The sequence below is a fragment of the Gekko japonicus genome, unplaced genomic scaffold (assembly GCF_001447785.1).
Source record: "Gekko japonicus isolate JY-2015 unplaced genomic scaffold, Gekko_japonicus_V1.1 scaffold725, whole genome shotgun sequence".
In the NCBI taxonomy this organism is placed as follows: Eukaryota; Metazoa; Chordata; class Lepidosauria; order Squamata; family Gekkonidae; genus Gekko; species Gekko japonicus.
Genome location: NW_015172575.1, coordinates 181,435 through 206,126, shown reverse-complemented (window position 1 = coordinate 206,126; position 24,692 = coordinate 181,435). Strand labels below are relative to the sequence as shown.

Sequence of the window (24,692 nt, the reverse complement as noted above, 5' to 3'; positions counted from 1 at the left end):
CAGGAAGTTGGGAACTGGTTACTCAGTAGATAATTCAAATGTGTTGACAATGAGATAAAGTTTGAGTACATTGCTGTGTTTAGCATTTGCCGTAGCATTTGATCCTTGCTTCCAGCATGTTTGAAGGGCTGAAAGAGTTGCAGAAGGTCATTGTCACAGCAGACTGTCAAATTACCTGAATGAATACAACAGGATATTGACAATTTGTTTAGCTCCCCATTGGAGCAATTGTATTATGTAGAGCTGCAGAAGCATCTATAGTAGTAATTTCTGTGACTTATTATTCTGTGACTTATTAACACAACTTATTTTCGTGTTAATGGTATATAGCAGTGTTTTCCAGCCTGTGGGTCATGACCCCAAAGTGGGTCACAAAGCCTGTGAAAGTGGGTTCCAGGCCTTTTCAGTTTTATTGCTCTTTTTTAAAGTGGGTCACCATACCAAATATATGTGATAGCTTCAATCCCCCCTTTACCTCTTCTTTTCCCTCGTTGTCTCAAGTCCTTTGGCATGTGCAAAGAATTCAAGGAGGAGGAGGAGGAGGAGGAGTCAGTCTTTCAGTTTGCATCATGCTGAAAGAAACAGTGAAGTACCAAGAATCTTCCTGGCCACTTCAGAATGTCTCCCAAGAGTCTGCATAAGATAGTGAATGAATTTGCTTCCCCTCCCCCTCCAAAGTCCCACTGGAACTATTAACAGGCCAGGGCGAGCTGAAAGCATCACTTTGTAACTTCGGAGTATCTCCTAGCCTGGTGCAATGGGAGTTTGACCCATCCCTCTGAGTTCTCAGCAATGCAAAGAGAATTTGGAGGGGAGGGGGGAAGAGTCTTTAACATATTTGCCAACAATGCAGTTGTCAGCAAGAAATTCTTGGTTATGGCAGCTGTGTTTGTGAAACACTGCTAAAGATGATTGCTAGAAGAAAAGATGGTTGCAGCATTTGATAGTATCATACAACATTATCTTTTGTGACACAACTATCTTAATGAAGTTATGATGAAATGCCATCATGCCATGAGACCTTATTGAGCTACTTCAAGTTTTTTTTCCTGCAGCAACTTCCTTGTGTAACTGAAGTCTGTATCTTCTCTCTGCTCCTCATATACACAAAGGGTTGTTCTTTCCTCTGCCTATGACCAGTCATAGCATCTTGCTGTGTCCTCTTCAAAGAGTAACTTTTAATGCATTACTCTGGCTCACATAATAGAATATTAATTACACTATTTCTACTCTCTCTGATTTATTTATTTTTTGGAGATTTGTATCCTTGAGAGACCTTTAGCTGGTTGTCTTTTAGAAAGCCGTTTGTTGCACATGGCTTGCCCACTATAGGACTGGTTACTCTATTGTGAGTTTATTGCTAACAACTTGACCCTAAAAACACTTGGACCGTTTTTTGGCACTGGGGTTCCATTTGTTCAGCCCACATAATGGCTGCCTTATTGCAATTTTGGGGGCTAGAATTTTCCTACTTTCTCTTCTGTTGACCCAAGCCACCATTTGTGCTCACAGATGATTTGGTTATGGTGCCACTTAGAATAAACCAGCTGAATCAGACTATGATGTACTCCTAGCACTTCTCCAGTATTAGACAGGTTTTCCCATCAACAATTAGTTCCCAGCTGTGACTGAGCAGCCCCAAGTAGCATAGATTTCATTATTGTTTAAAAAGCCTGTCTGTCTCACCCCGTCACAAAGATCTAATTTGTCTCTTAGCCCAGCCCACAAACTTGATGGGATAAGCAGGAGCTCTCTTCTTTTTCCCTTTCAAATGGCACTTGAGACAGTATAACATTCAGATAGATATAACATTTTATTTAACAGGCAGGGATTGAATAAGTGTGGTCAGGGGTTGGAAATGCTGAGGTTAAAAATGTAGTTAATACAGATTATACTTCTTTTAAAAATCAAAATAATGTTGTTGAAGCTTATTTTCATATATTCTTGGATCTTAACAGTGAGGCATTTGATCATTTTAGTTACAGTAACAATGTTTCTTCATATTTCAGGTTTCCTGGAGATGGTATTTTTATTTGAGTACCTAAAGTCGCCCCCTTTTTGAAATGACAGTTTATTTCAATATCCTGAGCTGTCTGAATCCAATTCCCTTCACAACAGACCAGGGGTCTCCTCAGAGCAAAACCCTCTGTATAACTGGACAGGAATTATTCTTCTCCTCAGAAGATATAACCCTTTTCTTTTGGCCAGAATGGGAGTTTCAGCATACTACCCTGCTTCTGCCAATGCACAAAAGAGTGCTGGAGAAATTAAAAAATATTATTGGAGTAGAGGGGGATGTAATGTGGCAGCAGCTATTAAGCTTTTTGCCAAGAAATCTCTTATGCAAATATTATATGCAGCCCCATTCAGTATTAGTTCTAATAAGATATTGATGGAGAAGATCCAGTCCAAATTCCTAAGGGCCGTTTTTCAAACACCACCCAATGTATCAAATGCAGCAAATAGAATAGAGGCGGGAATGGTGACGGATGTGGATAGCAGTTCTTAGAAATGGGAAAATGGAGGTTCATCCTGGTTCATGAACTATGAACTTTCATGTACCTTTCTGTTTACTGAACCAGTTTGTGAGGTTCATGAGGCAGTAGAACTCCCGCCACTTGCATGCTAGAGACACCAAACTCACAGTGAGTTTCTTCTACCTGCCCTCCCAAGTTTGGTGAGGATTGGATTGGGGGGGGGGTTGAGTTACAGCCCCCTAAAGCAGGTGCCCCCAGGAAAGTGCTCTCAGGGGAAATCACAGTCACAGGTTCAGAACTGTGGCGAATGGTCCGCCTGCAAACTAGAGGCATCAAACTCACAGAGGACCTCCCCAGGATGCCTCCATGAAAAACAGGGTGGGCAGTATGTGTGAGATGTGATCTCACGAACAGAGGCCTCACAAACCATTAATCAGTCAAGTTCGTGATGAAATTAGGTTTTTGGCGAGGCTTGTGCCCATCCCTGGTCAGATTCACTGACTTCAACCGACTGTCAGAAGCCAACTGACTGTCTGACTTCCCAAAGACCAACTGGCCGAATGACTCCCCCTAAAAACATGTCTGCAGCACTCAGTTGATCATATAGTTTTCCTCAGCTGGCGCTGGCCAATCAAAAGAAAGGGCGGGCAGGGGGAAGGGAGCAGCCTGTCACCCAAGCTCTCCATTCCAGTGAAGAGTTAACACTTCACCTCCCAGCTCTCTGAAATTGCTGCACTAGAAAACCTATTGTTAAGGGCAGTCCGTCACACAGACCAAAGGCCCATCTAGTTTGGCATCTTATTTTTCCAGACAGATTTTATTTATTTATTCAGTTTATACCATCCCCTCCCCCCCAAGGCAGGCTCAGGGCACTCCCCCGGAGTCCTTGCGAAGGGCTCCTAGCCATGGGGCGCTAAAGGGTTGCCTCTCCCTTGCCACGCAGCCAGTGAATTGAGGCTCCCTTCTGCCCCAGTGGTCCTGCCGCTTTGCTTCCGCATGGAACAGGAGCCACTGACTGGGACAAGCGTTTGGAGAATTAAGCTTACCTGAGATGAAATGGCGAGAATGACGTTGAACTATGAGTTTGTTGAAGCATTGAAAAAAAAAAAAGGGTGGGAAGTCCCCCCCCTTAATAAGTCCCCCCCCTTAATAACGAAAACAGAGTTTGAAGCATTGTAAGGGGACGGGGACGGAGCTTTAAGCATAAATGGACTATAATGAAGAGCTGTCGAGGGATTTCTGGGCAATATTGTGGACTTTAGAAACCTTTGGCAATTTTACTTTAATGCCAGTATCTCACAAAGTAGAATTTTTGCTCACTTCACAGCTTAGAGGGAGCATTAGCCATGATGGGCACAGGTCAAGGAGGCAGGTGGTAGGTTGTACAGTTAAGAAAAATTTGTCAACTTCCTGAAATAATCCATAACTCAACTAGAAGACATGCATGGGGCCTCAAGTTTGCTCACTGTCTCAACTGTGGCAGGGAGGTCACTGTAGAGTGACAAGACTTTATCTGTGAAATAGCTTGCAAAGGCCTCACAACCAATGTCCAATGCCCTGACATTTGCCCTGCCTTGTGGCAGTCCAATGGCACGTGGGTACTCCTGAGTCTTTTGCCATTGAGAACGATATGTCATTGAACTGGGGGAGATTACATTTAATCAGTTTCTAATTCCAGCATACCCTTCCTCTTCTTCTCTAGGATTTTCCAGTATTATGGCTGAACTCCCCAAGTTTCAGACCCCTTGGCACTTAGGCTGCAAAAGAAGATGCCTATTAAAGCAACTAAGTCCAAAAGAAGAGAGGAATCCTAGTATCTAGGGGTCTCAGCTGGAGGAAGGTGGGATCCCAACAAGGCCTTTCACCTCTAAAATTAGGTCATGTGATTTTAGAGGAGTGGTAAGGATTACCTCACTGAAAGCTACTCTGTGTGGAGAGTCATTTGTGACAGATGGTCCTATCTTTGCTTATTATTCAGGAAGGTAATTTGATGGCTCCCTGATGCATTTTGATTGCTTCACAGGTATTGATCATCTTGGCTTTTCATTTTAAGATGACCTCAGTGAACCTTTTTCCACAGGTTCTGTTATCTCCTGAACTGATGTTGGGAAATAGAAATATCAATTTTATTTCCATGGAGGGTCAATCCCATTTTTGTTAGCCTGATCAATAAGATGAAGTTTCAAAATGTATATATTTAGATTTTCTTATTTTTTAAATACTTTTTTATTTCTTTTATCACTATACAAAGGGTAAGGGAATGGGAAAATCTAACCTAAAATACAGAGTTAGGCAAGGATCATATTATGAAAATTATACATAGATTTCTTGATATTTTCCCAATATTTAAAGTTTAGGGAATGAAGGTTAACCATTCATATTTCAAAATCAAACTGGTACGAGCATAATTAGCTAATAGGTGCATCCTAGTGTTCTATATATTAATAAAGAGAAAACATGCTTTCAAAATTAAGCTATTTATCATATTTCTTTCCTCTGTGCTTGTTTTTATCATAGGTCAGTCTGACTTTAAGAAGCTTAGGAGCTGCTTCTCTTATGTCGAATTCAAAGTCTTCTTCAGGGGGACTGCTCGAGGAGCTGTCACTGCTTCTCGATCTGTGTTCGTTATTTTCTTCTGTTGCAATGTTATCATCTGCTTTCCCCTTCACTGTTGTTTGGTGCTGCTCCAGGTTTTTGTATTGTTTCCTCCTCTTTCCATGACGGAGTGAGCTCCCGTCCCTAGTTCCAGCTCCTGCCAACCTAGCAGTTCAAAAGCAAGAAATTGCAAGTAGATAAATAGGTACCACTTTGGTGGGAAGGTAACAGCGTTCTGTGCGCCTTGGTGTTTAGTCATGCCGGCCACATGACCACGGAAACATCTTCGGACAGCGCTGGCTCTTCGGCTTTGTCGGATTCGACTGGCTTTCGAGCAAGGGAACCTTTATCTTTACTTTACTTAAGATATACCATATCCATATCGCTTTGTATAGATTCCACTTTAAGATCTGCCACTGGAGCTAGGGCTTCACTTATAATCTCTTTCGAGTTCTCACCTTTTTGTTCAGGGATACCTAGAAATCTAAGGACTTATGATGACCTTTCCATCTGTAGTTGTAGTACCACAGCCATCTCGATTAATTTAGCTCCTGCAGAGTGCAGGGGGTTGGACTAGATCACCTGCAAGGTCCCTTCCAACTCTAACATTCTATGATTCTATAATTCTAACTTGCCCAAATAGGGCAAATTGGAAACTTGCTGGTAATTAACCAATTTGGCCAGGTCCAGGGATGTTTTTTTTCACGAGGGGACAGACCATGGCCTCCTTAAATCTCTCAGGGAACAAGCCCTCCAAGAGGGACTTGTTAATAATCTTCTTTAAGGCCCCTTGAAACCCATCATGACCCACTTCAATGTGGTGTCGCTGAGCTGGCAGTTCCTGAAGAAGGTTTTGCCCTGGCCGCCATTTTTTCAGTCCGATGTGATATTGTTTACACAGAAAGAAAAAGTTCTTTTAAGTCTCTGAAAGTATGTTAAGTCGCACGATTGTTACTATTCCGCACACTGCTCTGCTGAGTTAACTTTTTTTGCAGTCAGAACCATCACTCTGCCCCTCGTACTCGGTCTCTTAATAGCTTTTTTCCAGGGTTGTACAGTTAAGAAAAATTTGTCAACTTCCTGAAATAATCCATAACTCAACTAGAAGACATGCATGGGGCCTCAAGTTTGCTCACTGTCTCAACTGTGGCAGGGAGGTCACTGTAGAGTGACAAGACTTTATCTGTGAAATAGCTTGCAAAGGCCTCACAACCAATGTCCAATGCCCTGACATTTGCCCTGCCTTGTGGCAGTCGTCATGGACTGAATCCTTCTAAATAATTGGACTGGGCGTGAGCTCACAGACACAGTCAAAGCTGCGTAGTACTCTTTCTTCGCATCGTTGATTGCCATCTCATAGGATCTCATATAGGATGTTCTTGTGGCTTCATCGCGGGCGTGCTGCCACTGTCTCTCAGGCAGTCTTTTATACCAAGGTGCCAGTTAGTGCGAGGGTGCAGAGGGAGTCGGGGAGCGGTCGGCTGTGCCAATCCTTCGCAAGCTCATCTAACAAGCCGCCAGGGGGCATTGGATCCCGCAGGGCCATCTGAAGCCACATTGGGTCCATTTGGCTCTGTGGGCGAGCTAAAATACTCTTGTCACCTAAACAGGGTCAGGGTGAAACATTCAAATGGGCCCTCATGGCAAGGTGGTCCGACCTCCAGGAAGCCCACAAGTAGGGAATGGAAACAGTTGCCTCCTCTTGTTTCCTAGCAGCTGGTTTTTGAAGGTGCACTGTTTTAGGACACAGAAGTCTGATCTAGTCATTGAATAATAAATGTCAGTGTGATCTGTGAGCCGGAATTTTAGAGATTCCTTTTGCCTTGCTCATCATCTCTGTGTTCACCATCTGTAAATAATGCTGCTAGACCATCCTGTACATAACTACAATATGTCCAGTTATGTCAATAGTGTAAAACTGGTTTGTATTTTTTTAAAGAAAAGAAAATTTAAATTTGGAGAATATACCCAATGATACAAACAGAGCTGTAGGGTGCTGATCTTTAAGATTCCTAAACAAATACTTTGCTAGTTCATGAATAAGGTTGTCAAACATTACTTTAAAGAAAACAAGACAGCTATGTTTGGGTTTAAAAGCAGTATATAGACCTCAACATTATAATGCTGTTAGAAAATGGTACTTTAGATTCATTAAAAATGTAGTAGGAGAAAATGTAGGTAGGGCAAAGAGAAATTTTGCTTGTCCATGAGGAGTGTGTATAGAGACATGTCTCTCTTATAGAGCATGAGCCCCCTCTTCTGGCCAAAGCCTATATTTTTCAAAAAAATTGCTTGTTTACTAGATATTTCCAAAGTATAAAAACATTTTGTTTTTAAATTTAGAATATAGCATTCTATTCTTTCTGTGACAATACTGAAATATTAAACTGATAGGCACAATTCAGAAGTGTTAGGCTCACCTAAATTGAGTTGGCTGCCCAGTAGCATTCAGGGAACTCATTAAATACCCTTGAGTCATTTTTACTCAGGATTTGCAACAGTTACATGTGACACTGAGCTGTAGCAGAGAGGGACTGATCTTGATCACTAGAACCCATTTAATGTTACAGCCACAGCAGGTAATCCTACTGGATTTTCATTAAATAGCAAGCAAAGCTCTTCTCATCTTGGATAGGAACACTATCGCTCTTTAGTTGGTCTTGTATTTAATGTGCTCTTCTCCTTAACCAAACACATGACGTGATATGCTTGGAAGGCATTTAGACTTTCTGTGGATTTTATTGGGAATAATGTTAGTGATGTGCATACCTGTCTTAAAGGTAGAATATTTTCACCAACTTTGGTTACATTAATACTAGGGATGGGCAAAAATGCAATTCAGTTCATGGTTCATGGCTGTGAAAAGCAGCAGGGAGCAGAAAGCATGAGTTTAAATGGCTCAGAGCTATTTAACCCATAGCTTTCTGCTCCCTGTGGCTTTTCTCAGGGAGCAGAAAGCAGTGGTTTTAAATGGCTTAGGGCCATTTAAACCGAACAGCTGAACTGTTTTTCATGAAGCACAGAAAGAAAAGGCTTAAATGGCTTGGAGCCATTTAAACCACTGCTTTCAGCTCTTATTTATTTTTATTTATTTATTTCCCAATATAAAATACATTTATTTATTTATTTATATCCTGCCCTCCCCACTGAAGCAGGCTCATGGTGGCTTGTTGTTGTCGTTCAGTCACACAGTGGAGTCCGACTCTTCACGACCCCATGGACCACATCACGCCAGGCCCTCCTGTCTTCCGTCATGCCATGGTGGCTTACAGATCTACAAATATCATACAAGTTTAAAAGGATAAGACAAGATACAATCTAAAAACAATTAATAAAATGTTAGTTTTCATGGCGAGGTAACTTTTCACAAACAGCCACAGACTGCATCAAAATTCGTGGAAGTTCGTGGTGGTTCTTCAGTTCACAAACATCACTTTGTGAAATGCAGACCGGTCAAAATGCATAACAAATTTTAGTTCATAAGCTGGTTCGTGCCCATTCCTAATTAGAACATGGGACTGATATCTGAAAATAGACCTATTACTCATATTTTAAAGATACCCGTATGAATACAGTAGACTGAGAAATTTGAACTTGACACTTGGATAGGCCATTTTGATACAGGATCACTGAATCATTATGGTTGATAATACTAGTACCTAGGCAAGCTTGTCGGTCTAGAAGGCAAAAACGAATAAAGTAGTAATATAGACAATTGAGCTACTATTTGGAACTACATTAAATTATTTTCCTGTTATGAATTTAGCGTCTAAATACATTTATAATGCCTTAATTTAGGGAAGCTATTTTTATTATTTTACATTATACAGTCCTGAACTTAATTACATAAAAATCTATAATAATCATTAAAACAGTTTAAATACACAATGAAACAAGTCCGCAGCTGTCAGATAAGTAGAATAGAGCTAAAACAAAACCCAGTTTCTCCAAGGAGAATTTCAGAAGGCTTAATGATGTACTTTCATAGATCACGGAACAATTCTGCAGTTGGAAGAAAGAACCATTCTTCATCGTTGATGATAAATTCTTATACTTTCCTTTTTTGGCTTTCTAAACATGTCACATTTTACCCCTTCAGGAGTACGGACGTGTCCTTGGGGGTGCAGACAAACTGAGTAGAATAGAAAGAGAACATCAAAAACACTGAGGTTGTATGCTTGATAAAACTTCAGCCAAAGTACTGAAGCTAGCAATGCAAGTATGAATAATATGTTGTTTAATCAAATGCCCCATAGGAAAAGTGTGTGTGGTTTTTAATTTTTTTCCACCTTTGTATGGCTCCTCCTTTTGCCTTCATTATAGTAACATTTTCTGTTATGAAGTATATACTGTGGGCTATACAGGATATGCAGGGGCTCCAAGTTAATGTTTGCATTTCCTTTGCTTCCTCCCCTGCCCCAACAAAATGAACAATGCTGCATTGAAATAATCCTGGCTCTAATAAAATAATTGTGCTGAATTAGATTTTTCTGTTTAGTTAGAGACTTTATTAGATATTTATATACTTTCAAGCAGAAAACTAGCAAAACTTAAATACAAATAGTGCTTTTTGGCTTGTATGAATGTTTAAGCTCCTGGAACGGAACTGGTCACAGTAGCTCTGTGACCATGCTTAATACTTTTGGCTCTGAACCTGTAGACTTAAGGAAATATTCTGTTTTTGCATGAACAGGATGCTATTCACCACTGCTCTTGTTGAATTAATCCATGCAAAAGGCTTCAACTTCAAATGAACATTCGTGCTATATTTTCAGTTTCTTGTATATTAGGCCATGGTATTTTAAAAGCATTTAAAGACTTTTTTGTGAAATACTGTGTTTTGTACACACATATATGAAGTGACTAAAATACTTCTCAGAATCAGTTCTGCATTTCCATTTCCCCAAACTAAGTAATAAACCAACCACAAAGTATGGGACTTGAACATAATGAGTTGTAAATGATCTGTGGAAGAATTGATAGGAGTAGAAATAGTTGTCCAGAGCCAGATTTAGCAGACACTGTTAGTCTGTGGCAATTCATCATTAGGACGAATTGTGAAAATGCAGATTAAGCCAAGCCGTCCTTGCTTTGGACATATTGACATTTTGAGAGTTCTGGAGGAATAGATTTTTAGAAATGTGGGACCACATGCTTAACTATTTTCCTTCATTCTCACCACGTGGTAAACTGTTAAAGCTTGGCAATTTAAGCAAAAGCTTGCTCTATGCTTTTATTTTCATTTGGAATCTTATACTAACTCAAACTGGAAGCATCCAAAAGGATCATTAGGCTTTGGAGGTAAAGCTTAAGAAGTTGAGTTACACTGCAATTGCCAAAGAAACATCCTAGCTACTATGTTAATCTACTGGAAGTCACATCAAGGCCAGCTCTTCTGTGGAAGGATATTTGCTTGTTGCATTCCTGTGACATGGAACCTAATACTCACTGTGATTATATGATGATCCATCACACACACACTCTTCCACCTTCCAACCACTTATGAAGTACTTTTTATGGTTGAATTCCAGCTCATTTTGATGTTCTAAAATTCAACTGGATTTCAAGAATTATTGTAGCAAAATGATTGAAGGCATAAGTTTTAAGCCAGAAAGTTCCTGCTTTAAATGTCAGTTTAGCTGTGAAGTGCTGAATGTCCTTAGACAAGCCATCATCTGTAGAGTAATAATAGTTGATATAGTACTACTGGATTTCTGTAACGGTTTCTGAAAAGTCATCAGAAATATTTTGAATGCTGAGCGTTGGTATAGTACTTCCCTAAGTATTAATATTTAAAAGCCTGTTATATTGTGGTGATAGTTGCGGTTGTATATGCTAGAAGGAATAACAGCTCTCAGTATTTATTTCATTTATGTATTTTGCTTTAGAGTGTTTATAGTCAACCTTTCTTACTGAGACTATACACTGTAAGTTTTAGAGTGTTTATAGTCAAGTCCACCTTTCTTACTGAGACTATACACTGTAAATCAATGTAATCAATAGAATTAGACATCTAATAAGCAGTAGACTAGGTTTTGGATTATGAAAATATGAAACAAGAATAGAATATTACACTGTGTGAATCTGTCGTGTAGCTTTAAGCTTAATGACTTTTAAAGAAAAGAATTCGGGATTGTAATGTTTATATCTGAGTGGACCTGCCTTTGTGTCATTAAGTATCCCAAACAAATGGCAATGCACCATTTCACATAACCACTAGATGTCACAAGTATTACAGAAGCCTGAGAGGTTACTAAGGGCCTGGTGGAAATTCAACAACATATCACTGAACTTAACATATTTCACTGTTTCCACATAGTAGATGCCAAAAGAATCTGATACAGTGTGATATAGAAGCAAGGTACAACTGGAATAATGAAATTTCAAAAAAATAAGCCTTTTTAAAGGGCTGGTTCTGACAGTCCTATTGGGCATTGTAAATGCCTCAGGTGCACTTGATACTCTTTTTACGTTCCTGGCTTTTGGTTGTGTTTTTATGGAAAGATGGATTGAACTTCAATTTAAGAATATTCGGTAATCCCTCTCAGGACATACTATAACAGCTGGTATTTCTGTGTTGCAGCAAATCGATTCCATGCAACAGTCAGTAGTACTTAGTTGGATTCTGACAGAAAATTACAAAGCATTTTGAAGTACATTTAGCCAAACCAAACATCACTAAAAATGTAACTTAATTTACAAGTTTTGAGGAGAAGAATCTTGTTTTGTTCCAGCAAAATATTAAGCTTTTTAGTACTAGGGATTTCATCAGGTCATTTATTTTTCAGTAATATATACATAGAGATTCTGTAGGGAATAACTTCATACCACACTTTTTATAGTAAGGGTTATGAAAGTTAATATTTAAGAATTTAACCACACTAAAGAAAAATGAGGAATGGCATCCACACTTGATAATATTGAGCATTTGCTAGATTAATTGAACTTCTGGTCTTTAAATTTATTATCTTAATTAGCTCTGCAATCCATATAATATGTTCATTAATATGAATCTATGCTTTTGATATAGTTTCAAAGGTTTGAGCTATGCAACTGACTGAATCAGCACATAACTAAGATAGCTGATAGGCTGGGTAATACCACCTTGATTGTACAGTAATAGATTTGTATGTGTGTCTAAGTTTAAAAAAATTTCTTTTTGATATTTGCATGTGACACTTGAAGCAGGACGGATTGCTTTGAAAAACATTTATAGTGTACCCTTGGCTTGATCTCACATGGGAATGCTTAAAAACTGAAGTCTGTTTTAACTTGTATGTAGATCCTGAGTTTGCAAGGATGAGTTTTGATTGGACATAATGGCCATAGCCAGTCACCAGGTTAAGCACACAACAAGGCCATGGGATGGATATTGTTAAAAGATCAATTTTTTTTTTACAAAACTCTCTAACATTTAAACTTGTGCCTTAGAACACAGTGATTATACTATCACCAGACAATTTGATCAGCAACTAGAAAATCCTGTCCAGGTGCTGAAATTAATTATTTGGGGTGTGTGTGTGTGAATGAATTACAGTACTTAAAATGTGTGAACTTCTGGTTCCTGAAAAATAGTAATCCGGTAATGTAGGAGTTTGTAGAGTGAAAACTTCATTGTAATAGTGTAATTTATAGGGAAAATAACTGAGGGTAACTATAAATAGTTACATTAGATTTAAATAATTATTATGGTAAAACATAATTAGTAAATATATCCATATGGAAAGCCAAAATTACTGTTAATTTATTACTTTTGACCAAGATTGTGTAGAAATATCAACCTGTTCTCTTCATTTGAAGATGAGTGTTATAATGACAGGTGTTATAATGCCTGTCTTATTGCTCTTGTTTTTTGTTTGTCATATAAGCATTATTAAATCAGGCTCTGGTTTGTGTTACAACAATTCTGTTCAAACTTGGTCAGTACGTACAAGATAACATCAGTAGTTTTAATAAAATTATATAGTTACATTTAAACTTTCCAGTTGCATTTCTGTATTAGTGACCTGCTATCCAAGTGTTCAAAATACCTTGAAACAAATACTGTGCTCCCTAGTGAAGAGAGAAGAAAATTTTGGTTATATTAAGTGAGAGTAAACAGCTGTAGCCTTAGAAGTTCATGCAGGCTCCAAGTTTTGTTGGAAAAATTGGGTCCCAAAAGAACTACAACTAGACTTGGGGGACTAAAGGGGCTGCAGATTTGTTTTTCTTGATCAGCCAGTCCCCTGTGCCATATTGCCAAACTGTTTTTGAAACTGAAGATATAGTGGGAGAAAGAGTCAAATTCTGCTACGAGCCGTGCAAGTGTCTATCATGAGCCTGTACAATTATTTGGATTCTGGCTAGATTTCGCACAGATTTTATGTATGCATTCTCTGATTACATACTAGATTACAAGAAACAATGTGTACATTGCTCACTATTTCTTGAGATTCTAAAATAATTCATTTTATCGTAATTTAAATATAAAGTGCTTTGAGATGGCTAATTGTTCTTTGACCTTTGTTAGTAATTTTCAGTTTTAACAGTTTTTATTTATCGTGCTATATTTCTGTTTTTTTCCAGGTCTGCTTTGAAACTACTACGCAAGTCTTTGTAAAAAGTCCAGAAGCAGCGTATTGAAGTTAACTGTCACCTTCTGTCTGGACTCCTGTTCTAGCATATGTGTGTGTTGTGGTCTGCAGACTGAACCATGCCAGCTTTGTCAACTGGATCTGGAGGAGACACAGGTATGTAAGCATTGGACTGATAACTTCTACACAGAAGGATTATTAGAGTTTAGTGACTATGTATAAATTACTTGCATATTGCCCCAGAGCCTGCTCTAGTTGCATGCAAAAACGTATTTATGCATGATTAGATGTATTGGACAGAGTGTGCCAGCCCTGGGCAGACGCCTAGATGACCGAAGAACGTATGTTGTCAGGTTAGGCTTGACAAATTTCATGGCTGCTGTCACTGTCTGCGGTGATCTGGGATCCCAGGAACGTGAAGTCTGTCACTACTTCCACAACTTCCCCTGCTATTTGCCAAGGAGTGATGGGGCCAGATGCCATGATCTTAGTTTGTTTGTTTTTTTATCTTGAGCTTCAAGCCCACTTTTACCCTGAGCCACTGTTTTACCCTGAGCCACTGTTGGGTTTTCCAAATTTGCTGGCAAATTGAGTGCAGCACTTTAACAGCATCATCTTTTAAGACTTTGAATAGCTCAGCTGGGATACCATCACCTCCACTAGCTTTGTTGTTAGTAATGCTTTCTAAGGCCCATTTAACTTCACATTCCAGGATGTCTGGCTCGAGGTCAGTGATTATACCGTCGTGGTTGTCAAGGACATCGAGGTCTTTCTTGTATAGTTCTTCTGTGTATTCTTGCCATCTTTTCCTAATCTCTTCTGCTTCTGTTAGGTCCCTACCGTTTTTGTCCTTTAGCATGGCCAGCTTGGCATGAAACGCTCCCTTGATTTCTCCAATTTTCTTGAAGAGATCTCTAGTCCTTCCCATTCTATTGTTTTCCTCTATTACTTTGCATTGTTTATTCAGGAAGGCCTCCTTATCTCTCCTTGCTTTTCTCTGGAAATCTGCATTCAGTTGGGTAAATCTTTCCTTTTTGCCTTCGCCTTTCACTTTCCTTCTTTCCTCTGCTATTTGTAAAGCCTCATCAGACAGCCACTTTGCTTTCTTGCATTTCTTTTTCTTTGGGATGGTGGTGATTGCTGCCTCCTGTACAATGTCACGAACCTCCGTCCATAGTTCTTCAGGCACTCTATCTATCAAATCTAGACCCTTGAATCTATTCTTCACCTCTACTGTATATTCATCAGGGATGCGATCTAGGTCAAACCTGAATGGCCTAGTGGTTTTCCCAATTTTCTTCAGTTTAAGTCTGAATTTTGCAATGAGTAGCTCATGATCTGAGCCACAGTCAGCTCCAGGTCTTGTTTTTACTGACTGGATAGAGCTTCTCCATCTTTGACTGCAAATTATATAGTTAATCTGATTTCGGTGTTGCCCATCTGGTGATGTCCATGTGTAGAGTCGCCTCTTAGGTTGTTGGAAAAAGGTATGGCAGTACTATAGCATCCCTATTCAGATGTGTATCCACTTTATGACTAATTGGTGGTCCACAAATGGTAGCTGGGCTTGTTACCAGGCTACTGTTTTCTACTAGCCAGCTATAAAATTAAATCCTACCATGATATTATCGGTAATAAGCCTTTTTCCAAAGACTTGCTGAACCTTTATACTAACTCTCTTAAAAAAAAACCCATTTGAAATGCCTCATTTTTATTTCCAATTTTTGTATGCAACAGGTGTTTTGAGTCATTATTTTATGTAGTTACAAACATTTGCTGTCACTTAACCTACCTCACAAAATTGCTGTGGGGATAAAATGGTAAGGAGATAATGTCTGCCTGAGTGCCCTGGAAAAAAGGCTGGATTAAAAGAAAACTGTAATAAATAAAACATTTATCTTAAGAAACAAAGAAAAATTATAGCGTTTCAGATTAGAATTGCCCTCAATGGAACAGATATGAGAGTTTTACAGTACATGAAGATGGAACTGCAAGAAAAATAAAAAGCAGAATAAAAGACAGTTTAGTATCGCTGAATTCATGGCCCCAGGATTTGGAATGCTTTTATAGCAAATTAATAGCAGTTTTAACTGCAGTTTTAAAAAGAACTCCACTGCTAGATAATACAGTCATAGGGCCAAAATGTGGTGCTGTTTATGCAGGATGAGAAGCACTGTGATCATTGGGAGCTCTTGGGGACCTTAAGAAATAGATCGCACCATAAATCAGTGTGGCTGTTTAAGTTAGTCTGGCTCTGTCTGGAACTGGTTAGGGGCACCCTCTGGTTGCAGCACTATGCATGCTAAATATAAACCAACAAGAATTTTATTTCAATAAAGATTATCTACTCCTGCAAAAAGCTTGTGCATATAAAAAGAGTTGCCATGCACACCTCCCCATGTTTATTCAGAAATCAATCGCACAACAAAAAATCACACTACGTTCAGTACTGTTTACTCCCAAACAAGTGGTGCACAGACTTGCAGCCTAGACTGCAATCTTCTTCAGATTTACCTGGATGTAACCCAATTGAGTTTAATAGGGCTGAGTAAACATCTATAGGATTATTCTATTAGGAAAATGTCGCTGTTTCTGCTTAAAACACTGTTTTAGTTCTCCCTTCCATTCAACGCCTCCTATTGCTGTTCCTGTGTGTGCTGCATAACTCAGTCCCAAATGCCACAAAATATTGATTTAAGCCTCCCCTCCCCCAGTCAGTTACAACAGAGACTTGAAATAACTGCTACACTTGCAACTGTTTTCCAGAAAACAGCATGCTTAAGTCAATGGGTTTAAACTTGCATAATTAGCCTTACAGTAGAGTGTGATCTGGTCCCAGGGAATTCACTCACCAGAATCACCCCTGGTATCTTGGAAGGCGGTTCTGTTCCTAAAGCAACAGTACATGTGTGTGCAAGCAGTCTTCTGCACATGATTCTCCTTTAACTGATTGGTGTGTCTCTGTAATTCACATTAAATAATAAGTAACTGTAACTGCCTAATTTAAATTTAACAAAATGACGTAAAAATCCTTGGATAATGTAGGATTTGATACAAAGATGCTTTCCACTCATGGAAGGAAACCTGCTCATGAAAAGGCATATGTTCAATCAGGTGGTATTGTGTTTAACACAGCTAATTACTTCTATAGGTGAAGTACAGGTTTTTATATATATGTTTTCAGCATTATTCTTTTGCATTTGCATTTTCTATAAGGTCACTGTGAATTATGTTTCTGTGTGTGCCTCACTTTGACCCTGCAGCTAGGACTAAGGGAGAAAATGTGTGTTCATGTCCTTAATTTTGTTCTTGCTAGTCTGCTACAATTTTAATATTTTGAGAATATTGATTTGAGTTTAGCAAAGTTGACTGCAGTTTAGACATTAGCTGAAGAAGTCACTTTATCCTGCTGTATTAACTGCCATAGGGTAATACAGTTGGAATCCAGCTTTGTATAGTGGCTAAGAGTTGCGGACTCTAATCTGGAGAACTGGGTTTGATTCCCCACTCCTCCACATGAAGCCAGCTGGGTGACCTTGAGTCAGTCACAGTTCTCTCAGAACTCTCTCAGCCCCACCTACCTCACAGGGTGCCTGTTATGGGGAGAGGAAGGGAAGGTGATTGTAAGCCACTCCAAAACTCCTTTGGGTAGTGAAGAGTGGTATATAAAACCAACTTTTCATTTTCTTTGCATTTCCTTGCAGGCTGTGTTGCTTTATATTCAAAACAAGCCAGGAGCTGATGAAGAACTGTGGGAGGGGAAGCAATCTCAAAACTGTTGCTCCCCCAGATTTCTCTCTCCAGGATTCTATAAGCTCTCAGGGTCTTGAGCAAGTCCCCCTTTTCTTTTCCTGAGGCCTAACTCTTCTCAACATTCTGTACCTCCTGCAGTGTATTAAATTTTCATCAGGCTTTTTCCCACTCTTTTAGAAAGGAGATTTTTCTGCATGCCTTGGGAATCCACTCAATATGTCCCAATATCCACTTATCCGTAGATCACTAGGTTTTGTGGTTTTCATGGCATGGAGGTCAGTCACTTTACTGTGGGATATAGTGATATACAGAATTCTGAAAAAATCATCTTCCTAAGTCCTTTCAGAACGGTGTTGAGATATTGGATTTGTGTTTGTTAGTCCGACTTTTTGAATAGCCCACATTTTCTCAACAACTTGTCAAAAGCAGTCATTTCTTTTTCCTATTGTAAAAACTAACCAAGAGAACGTTTGAGAGGGTTAGATGAAACTAAAAGTTCATGCAGTTGTTCTGAGTTCTGTGTTTAGAGGTGATAAAAATTGCCTTGACGAAGAAGGCTTGATCTTCTTGAAGTCCCTAACAATGTTGGCTGTACTATTCCCAAACTGCTATTCTTGATAATCAGGGCTATTTTTGGGCAGGAACGCACTGGAACGCAGTTCCGACTGGCTTTTGAGCCTGCCTCGCCCCCTGCCCTCCCCTTCCCCTTCCTCGCCAAAAGCCTGCTCTGCACACGTGCGAGGAAATTTTCCTCCTTCTTGCCTCTGGCATCAGCTCTTTCCTTCTCCAGCCTTGCCTATTTCTTGCTTGGGTGGTGAGAAATCCCTCTTTTATCTCTTATCAGGAGTCACACCATAGCTTCCCTACAGTGTGTGTGTGGGGGTGGGGTTTCAGAGTCTTCTACCCAAAAGCCGTTTTATCTCTTTTTGTTTGTTTGTTTTTTGAACTGCAAGCATAGTACGCTTTCTGCAATGGCAGTTGGCAGAGGGTGCTATTTGCCAGCTCTAAAGTTTGAGCTTTTGTGTTGTAAATGGGGAAATCCTTGGGGAACAAGGTGAGTTCCCTCCTCCTGTGGCCACCCCCCCTTCCCCTTTATTTTAAACACCAAAGCAGAAAGAAAGGGTGTGTGTGTGTGTGTATGGACAGAGAGAGAGAAAGGGAGAGGAGTAGAAAAAACTGTGAATTAAAAACAATATATATTTTCTAATCAGGTTTCTTACTATTTGCTAGTGAGTTTCTCTGGATCCTGAGGGGGAGGGAGATTTCAGGCCAGTGTGTGCTGGGAGGGGGGTGGGAGAGAAATACTGAAAAGAAAGCTTTTGATTTCTCCCTTTGCTAGAAAAAAAATGCACTTTAAAAAAGCATAGAGAAAACAAAAGTGATACAGGGCAGTGGCTGGCTGTGTAATCCAGTGAAGAGGGGAGGAGTATTGAAGCCCAGGTGCGGGCCCCCAACTTCTCATCCAGCCCAGCCTCCCCAATTTTTATTTTTATTTTTTTTGTGCCACACCGCACCATCACTTTCACTGAGCTTCCCTGCTGGAGTCCAGTCCCTGCCCTTATGCCGTGACCTTGTCGGCCAGCTCCACCATCCAGTCCCATGCTGCCAGACAGGACATTGCTGGACATGGCACGGAAAAGAATCAAAGTGGTGGTGGGGGGTCAGTCCAGCACCCCCCATCCTCTTGTCCTCGTCTCCTCCAGAGGAAAGTGCCGTGGTCACATAGTAGCCAAAACCCAGGTTCCTTCAGGAGGTCCACCAGCTTACTTCGTCACGTGGCACTAGGGTCTCGAACTGCCCAACTACAGACCTTCCTGTCTGCGGCTCAGCGTCTTAACCTTTGAGCTACTGTGGCCTTGTTCTTTTTCTATCTTCTCTATCCCATGCATAATTTTGTAAACCTCTATCATGTCACCCCTAATGTAGCGTCTTAACCTCTGAGCTACTGTGGCCTTGTCTTTTTCTAACTTCTCTATCCCATGCATAATTTTGTAAACCTCTATCATGTCACCCCTAACTTCTTCAATCTTTCTTCACAGGGAAAGTGTTCCATCCCCTTAATCATTTTAGTTTCCCAAAGCTATGTTTTTTGAGATGTGGTGACCAGAACTGTACACAGTATTCCAAATGAGGCTGCATCATCGATTTACACATTGGCATTATGATACTGGCTGATTTGTTTGTAATTCTTTACCTAATAAACCCCAGCACAGCATTTGCTGTTGCACACTGGATTGATGTTTTCAGTGAGTTATCTACCGTGACTGCAAGATCTCTTTCCTGGTCAGTCTCCACCACTTTGGACCTCATCAACATGTATTTATAGTTAGAATTTCTGGCTCCAATGTGCATTATTTTGTACTTGCCAATGTTGAACCTCATTTGCCACATTGACACCCACCTGCACAGCCTCGACAGATGCCTCTGGAGCACCTCACAATCCTCCCTGGTTCTCACCACCCTGAACAACTTAGTGTCATCCGTAAACTTAGCCACTTCACTGCTTTCTCCCAACTCCAAATCATTAATGAACTAGCTAAAAAGCACTGGACCCAGTACTGAGCCCTACTGTTTACCACCCTCCACTGTGAAAACTGCACATTTATACCCACTCTCTGTTTCCTATGGCATGCCTATCTCATGGCTTTTAGACTGGAGCCTACTATAGTTAGGTATCAGGTAAAAACACTTTTGTTCTCTAGGATTTTGTTTGATTCGTATGTGTGGTTTCCCTTCTATTCTTCCTGATTATTTTTAGCTATGGGTTGTATTGGAATTATGCCAGCACAGCATTTGCTGTTGCACACTGGATTGATGTTTTCAGTGAGTTATCTACCGTGACTGCAAGATCTCTTTCCTGGTCAGTCTCCACCACTTTGGACCTCATCAACATGTATTTATAGTTAGAATTTCTGGCTCCAATGTGCATTATTTTGTACTTGCCAATGTTGAACCTCATTTGCCACATTGACACCCACCTGCACAGCCTCGACAGATGCCTCTGGAGCACCTCACAATCCTCCCTGGTTCTCACCACCCTGAACAACTTAGTGTCATCCGTAAACTTAGCCACTTCACTGCTTTCTCCCAACTCCAAATCATTAATGAACTAGTTAAAAAGCACTGGACCCAGTACTGAGCCCTACTGTTTACCACCCTCCACTGTGAAAACTGCACATTTATACCCACTCTCTGTTTCCTATGGCATGCCTATCTCATGGCTTTTAGACTGGAGCCTACTATAGTTAGGTATCAGGTAAAAACACTTTTGTTCTCTAGGATTTTGTTTGATTCGTATGTGTGGTTTCCCTTCTATTCTTCCTGATTATTTTTAGCTATGGGTTGTATTGGAATTATGGGAAGGATGTTTGCTGTTGCTATTTTCTGCATTCTTCATTTTATGACATTATTATGGAAGCTACCTTGGAAGCAATTGTGAAAAATGTCAGGATATAAATCTTTTTAGTAAAATGATGGGAGATGGGAGTACCAGACCAGACCACCTCACATGCCTCCTGAGAAACCCGTATAACGGTCAAGAAGCGACAGAACCGGATATGGAACAACTGATTGCTTTAGCGTAGGAAAAGGATTACGACAAGGCCTGCTTATTTAATTTATATGCAGAGTACATCATGCAAAATGCCAGCCTGAATGGATCACAAACCGGAATTAAGATTGCTGGGGAAAAGATCAACAACCTCAGATATGCAGACGATACCACGCTAATGGCAGAAAGTGAAGAGGACCTAAAGAGCCTCTTGCTCAGGGTAAAAGAGGAGAGCGCAAAAGTGGGCTTGAAACTCAACATCAAAAAAACTAAGATCATGGCATCCAGCCCCATTACTCCTTGGCAAATAGAAGGGGAAGTCATGGAAGCAGTGACAGACTTCAGTTCCCTGGCATCCAAGATCACTGCAGATGGTGACTACAGCCATGAAATTAAGACACCTGCTCCTTGGGAGGAAAGCGATGGCAAACCTAGACAGCATGATAAAAAGTAGAGACATCACCCTGCCAACAAAAGTCTGTATGGTCAAAGCAATGGTATTCCCAGTAGTAATGTATGGCTGTGGGAGTTGGACCATAAGGAAGGCCAAGCGCTGAAGAATAGATGCTTTCGAATTATGGTGCTGGAGAAGACTCTTGAGAGTCCCTTGGACTGCAAGGAGATCAAATCAGTCAATCCTAAAAGAAATCAGCCCTGACACATCCCTGGAAGGCTAGATACTGAAGCTCAAATACTTTGGCCACCGAATGAGAAGGGAGTACTCATGAAGGGGACAGCAAAGGATTATATGGTTAGACAATGTTATTGATTCAACGGACATGAAGTTGAGCAAACTCTGGAGGACAGGAGGACCTGGTGTGATGTGGTCCATGGGGTCGCGAAGAGTTGGACTTGACTGTGTGACTGAACAACAACAAGTAAAAGGAATATAAACAAAGTTTCCATGTATATTAGGTAAAGGTAAAGGTTCCACTTGTTCAAAATCCAGTCGAATTCAACTGTAGGGTTGCAGTACTCATCTCCATTTCCAAGCCGAAGAGCCAGCGCTGTCCAAAGACATTTCCGTGGTCATGTGGCCGGCATGACTACATGCCGAGGTGCACAGAACGCTATTACCTTCCCACCGAAAGCGGTACCTACTTATCTACTTGCAATTTCTTGCTTTCGAACTGCTAGGTTGGCAGGAGCTGGAACCAGAGACGGAAGCTCACTCTGTGATACGGCACTCTGGGTCTCAAACTGCTGAACTACCAACCTTCCAGCCTGCAGTTCAGCACCTTAACCACTTGAGCCACCTCAGGACCCTCAGTGTATATTAGATAATACTAAAATGTCAACGGCAGTGCATCTTTTTCAGGCAGTACTGATAATCTTTATTGCATTACACTGTTCAGTAGCAAATAATGTCAAAGTATAGGAACTGGGGTTGCTGAATATTTAATCTTGTATAACAAATGTTGTCTGATCCTTTTACAGAACTGTAAAATACTTTACTTGTGAGAAATGTAAGCCTAGTAGAAATAGCAATGAACAGTACTGATTACCTTTGACAAAGTGGAAAACTTAAAGGTCGGTGTGTTCTGTTTTATTAATACAGTAAAAATTTACAGTGTTGTTTTGGGCTTAGGTATATGTTCTTTAGTGTTTATTACCCCTTAGTTACAGTTAAAATCTGAGGTCTTAGCTTGGCACTTGGGTTCAAAATTCTGATGTAGTAAATTACTTAATAAATGAAGGTAAATGGACATCCATTTGTCTTAATAACCAATTAAAAATCTCTTTGACAAGATTAGTGTTTTCTTGTAATATGTAAGAGTGATGGAACGCAGTGACCATATTTTTTATCATTTAGCCGTACCGTATAGCTTCCACAGACTTGTTCTAATAATGAAGCTATGAAGGATATGACAAGAATGGTGATATTAAATTTCTCTAGACTAACAGTAAATTTTTCCACTCTGATGTCAAGAATGTTGAGCATCTGGACTGCAGTATGAGTGGTTTACCATGTGAACACTTTCCCCAATTTCTTAGCCATTTATTCTCCTCTTAGGAGCTAGCTGTCTTGTGTAGAAAATAATACTAGCGGAAACTGTTCTCTAGAATTGAAAAAAAGTTGTTTGCTGTTCATTTTTCCATTATTTGTAAGAATTTGCAAGTCTTTAAAATTACTATTATAACAATGGGCCCATGTATTCAGTAAGACGGAATTGAGGAAGACAGTTTGACGGATGTAGACAGCTTTTTCCAGTCCATCCTACAATAATTGGTACTAGATTTTTATTCGGGGCAGGCTTTAAGACAATTGACCCTGTGAAACTGTTTCTTCGAATAACCTATAATCTTGACATCTTGCAGTCATGCATTCCTCCTGTCTCCTCCCCTACCCAAAATGTCATCTGAAAGCTGACCTGTCAGGCTTCGTTAATTTTGAATTGATTTAAATCTTATTTTCCAGATGAGGCATAAAATTCTGTTATTTCTGAGTTTACTTTAATGATAGGTACTAATAAATCGAAATATAGGTGCAAATTTTATTATCATCACGCTATTCAATCAGGTGGTTAGATGTTTACGATAAGCAGCAGCAATTCCTGACATGAAAGCTGAACTTTGCAGTTTTGTAGTCTGTCTACTATAGTAATAGAAATAAAACATACTAAAACACAACACCTATTTAATTAGAAAATTTATGATAATTAATATGTAAATACATACTGTGCTTTAATTGCTTTTGCCAGATTACATGTGTGGGAAAGTTAGATGAGATATTGTTGCAAAGTACCCAGCTTTCCCTCCCCCCTCCTTTTTTTTGAATTTCTGAGAAATTTGAGAGAAACATCAGTTACTGCTGTCTCCAGCATTAAAGCATTGCTGTCTTAATAGGGAATAATTGCTAAATGGTCAGTGTTGTGAGTGTGCAGGAAGCCTTGCCTTTTTTGAACACGAGGATATATTTTTTCATGTAAGACTGCAGTAGCATTCTACCTGGCAAATTTAGCTGCTAAAGTAACCTTTTAAAAATGCTTCCAGAAGTTTAAAATGGTTCTAGTGGAAGAGCACATGGCTAGTTAGTAGTGAACTTATGTGAATAGATGTTTTAATCATGTCCCAGACATGCACATATATAGTGAAAGTATTAGTCTAGGCTTGATGGTGTATTGCATTTAACCAGCAGTGTTACCTTGCAGTTTAAGTGATGAGCAACTTTCTCTTTTCAACAACACAAACATGTCAGAGGGAAATGCATTTGTACTTTCTGTAACAAACCTGCTAATTCGAAAATCATAGATCCTGTATACCTACCACTACCCTTGTCTGGTTAGATTTAAAATTATTACCTGGGATCATATAAATATGCAGACAGAAATATGATACAACATGTCGTAAATCTGAACCAAGTCAAGCTAATTACATAGTTCAGAGGGTCAGGGGTCTTTTGGGGCCGGAGCGTGCCGGAGCACTGCTCCGGCAGCCCAGGAGCCCGCACAAATGGTGGCGGTGGCAAGCCCCGCCCCCAGCTCCCCGTGCCAAAAGCGCTGTGGCTCGTGGGAGGCCCGGAGAGCCCCACCATTGGGTCCCCCGGGCCCGCACAGAAGCGCCGCGGCTCGGGGGAGGCCCGGAGAGCCCCGCCACTGGGTCCTCCAGGCCCACGCAGAAGCGCTGCAGCTCGGGGAGGCCCAGAGAGCCCCACCGCCAGCTTTCCTGGGCCCGTGCAGAAGCACTGCGGCTCGGGGGAGGCTCAGAGAGCCCCGCCACCGGCTTCCCCGGCCCCCGCCGAAG

At 40.4% G+C, this 24,692-nt stretch overlaps 1 protein-coding gene across 1 annotated transcript in view; it reads left to right on the top strand.

Moving 5' to 3' along the window:
- The window catches only part of MPP7 (membrane protein, palmitoylated 7), a 149,655-nt gene that overhangs the window by 26,869 nt on the left and 98,094 nt on the right, over positions 1–24,692 (top strand). Inside the window, exon 2 of the mRNA XM_015421412.1 lies at positions 13,638–13,801. Coding sequence (XP_015276898.1) covers positions 13,765–13,801 — 37 coding nt within the window. The 5' untranslated portion in view covers positions 13,638–13,764. The remainder of the gene's footprint in view (positions 1–13,637; positions 13,802–24,692) is intronic.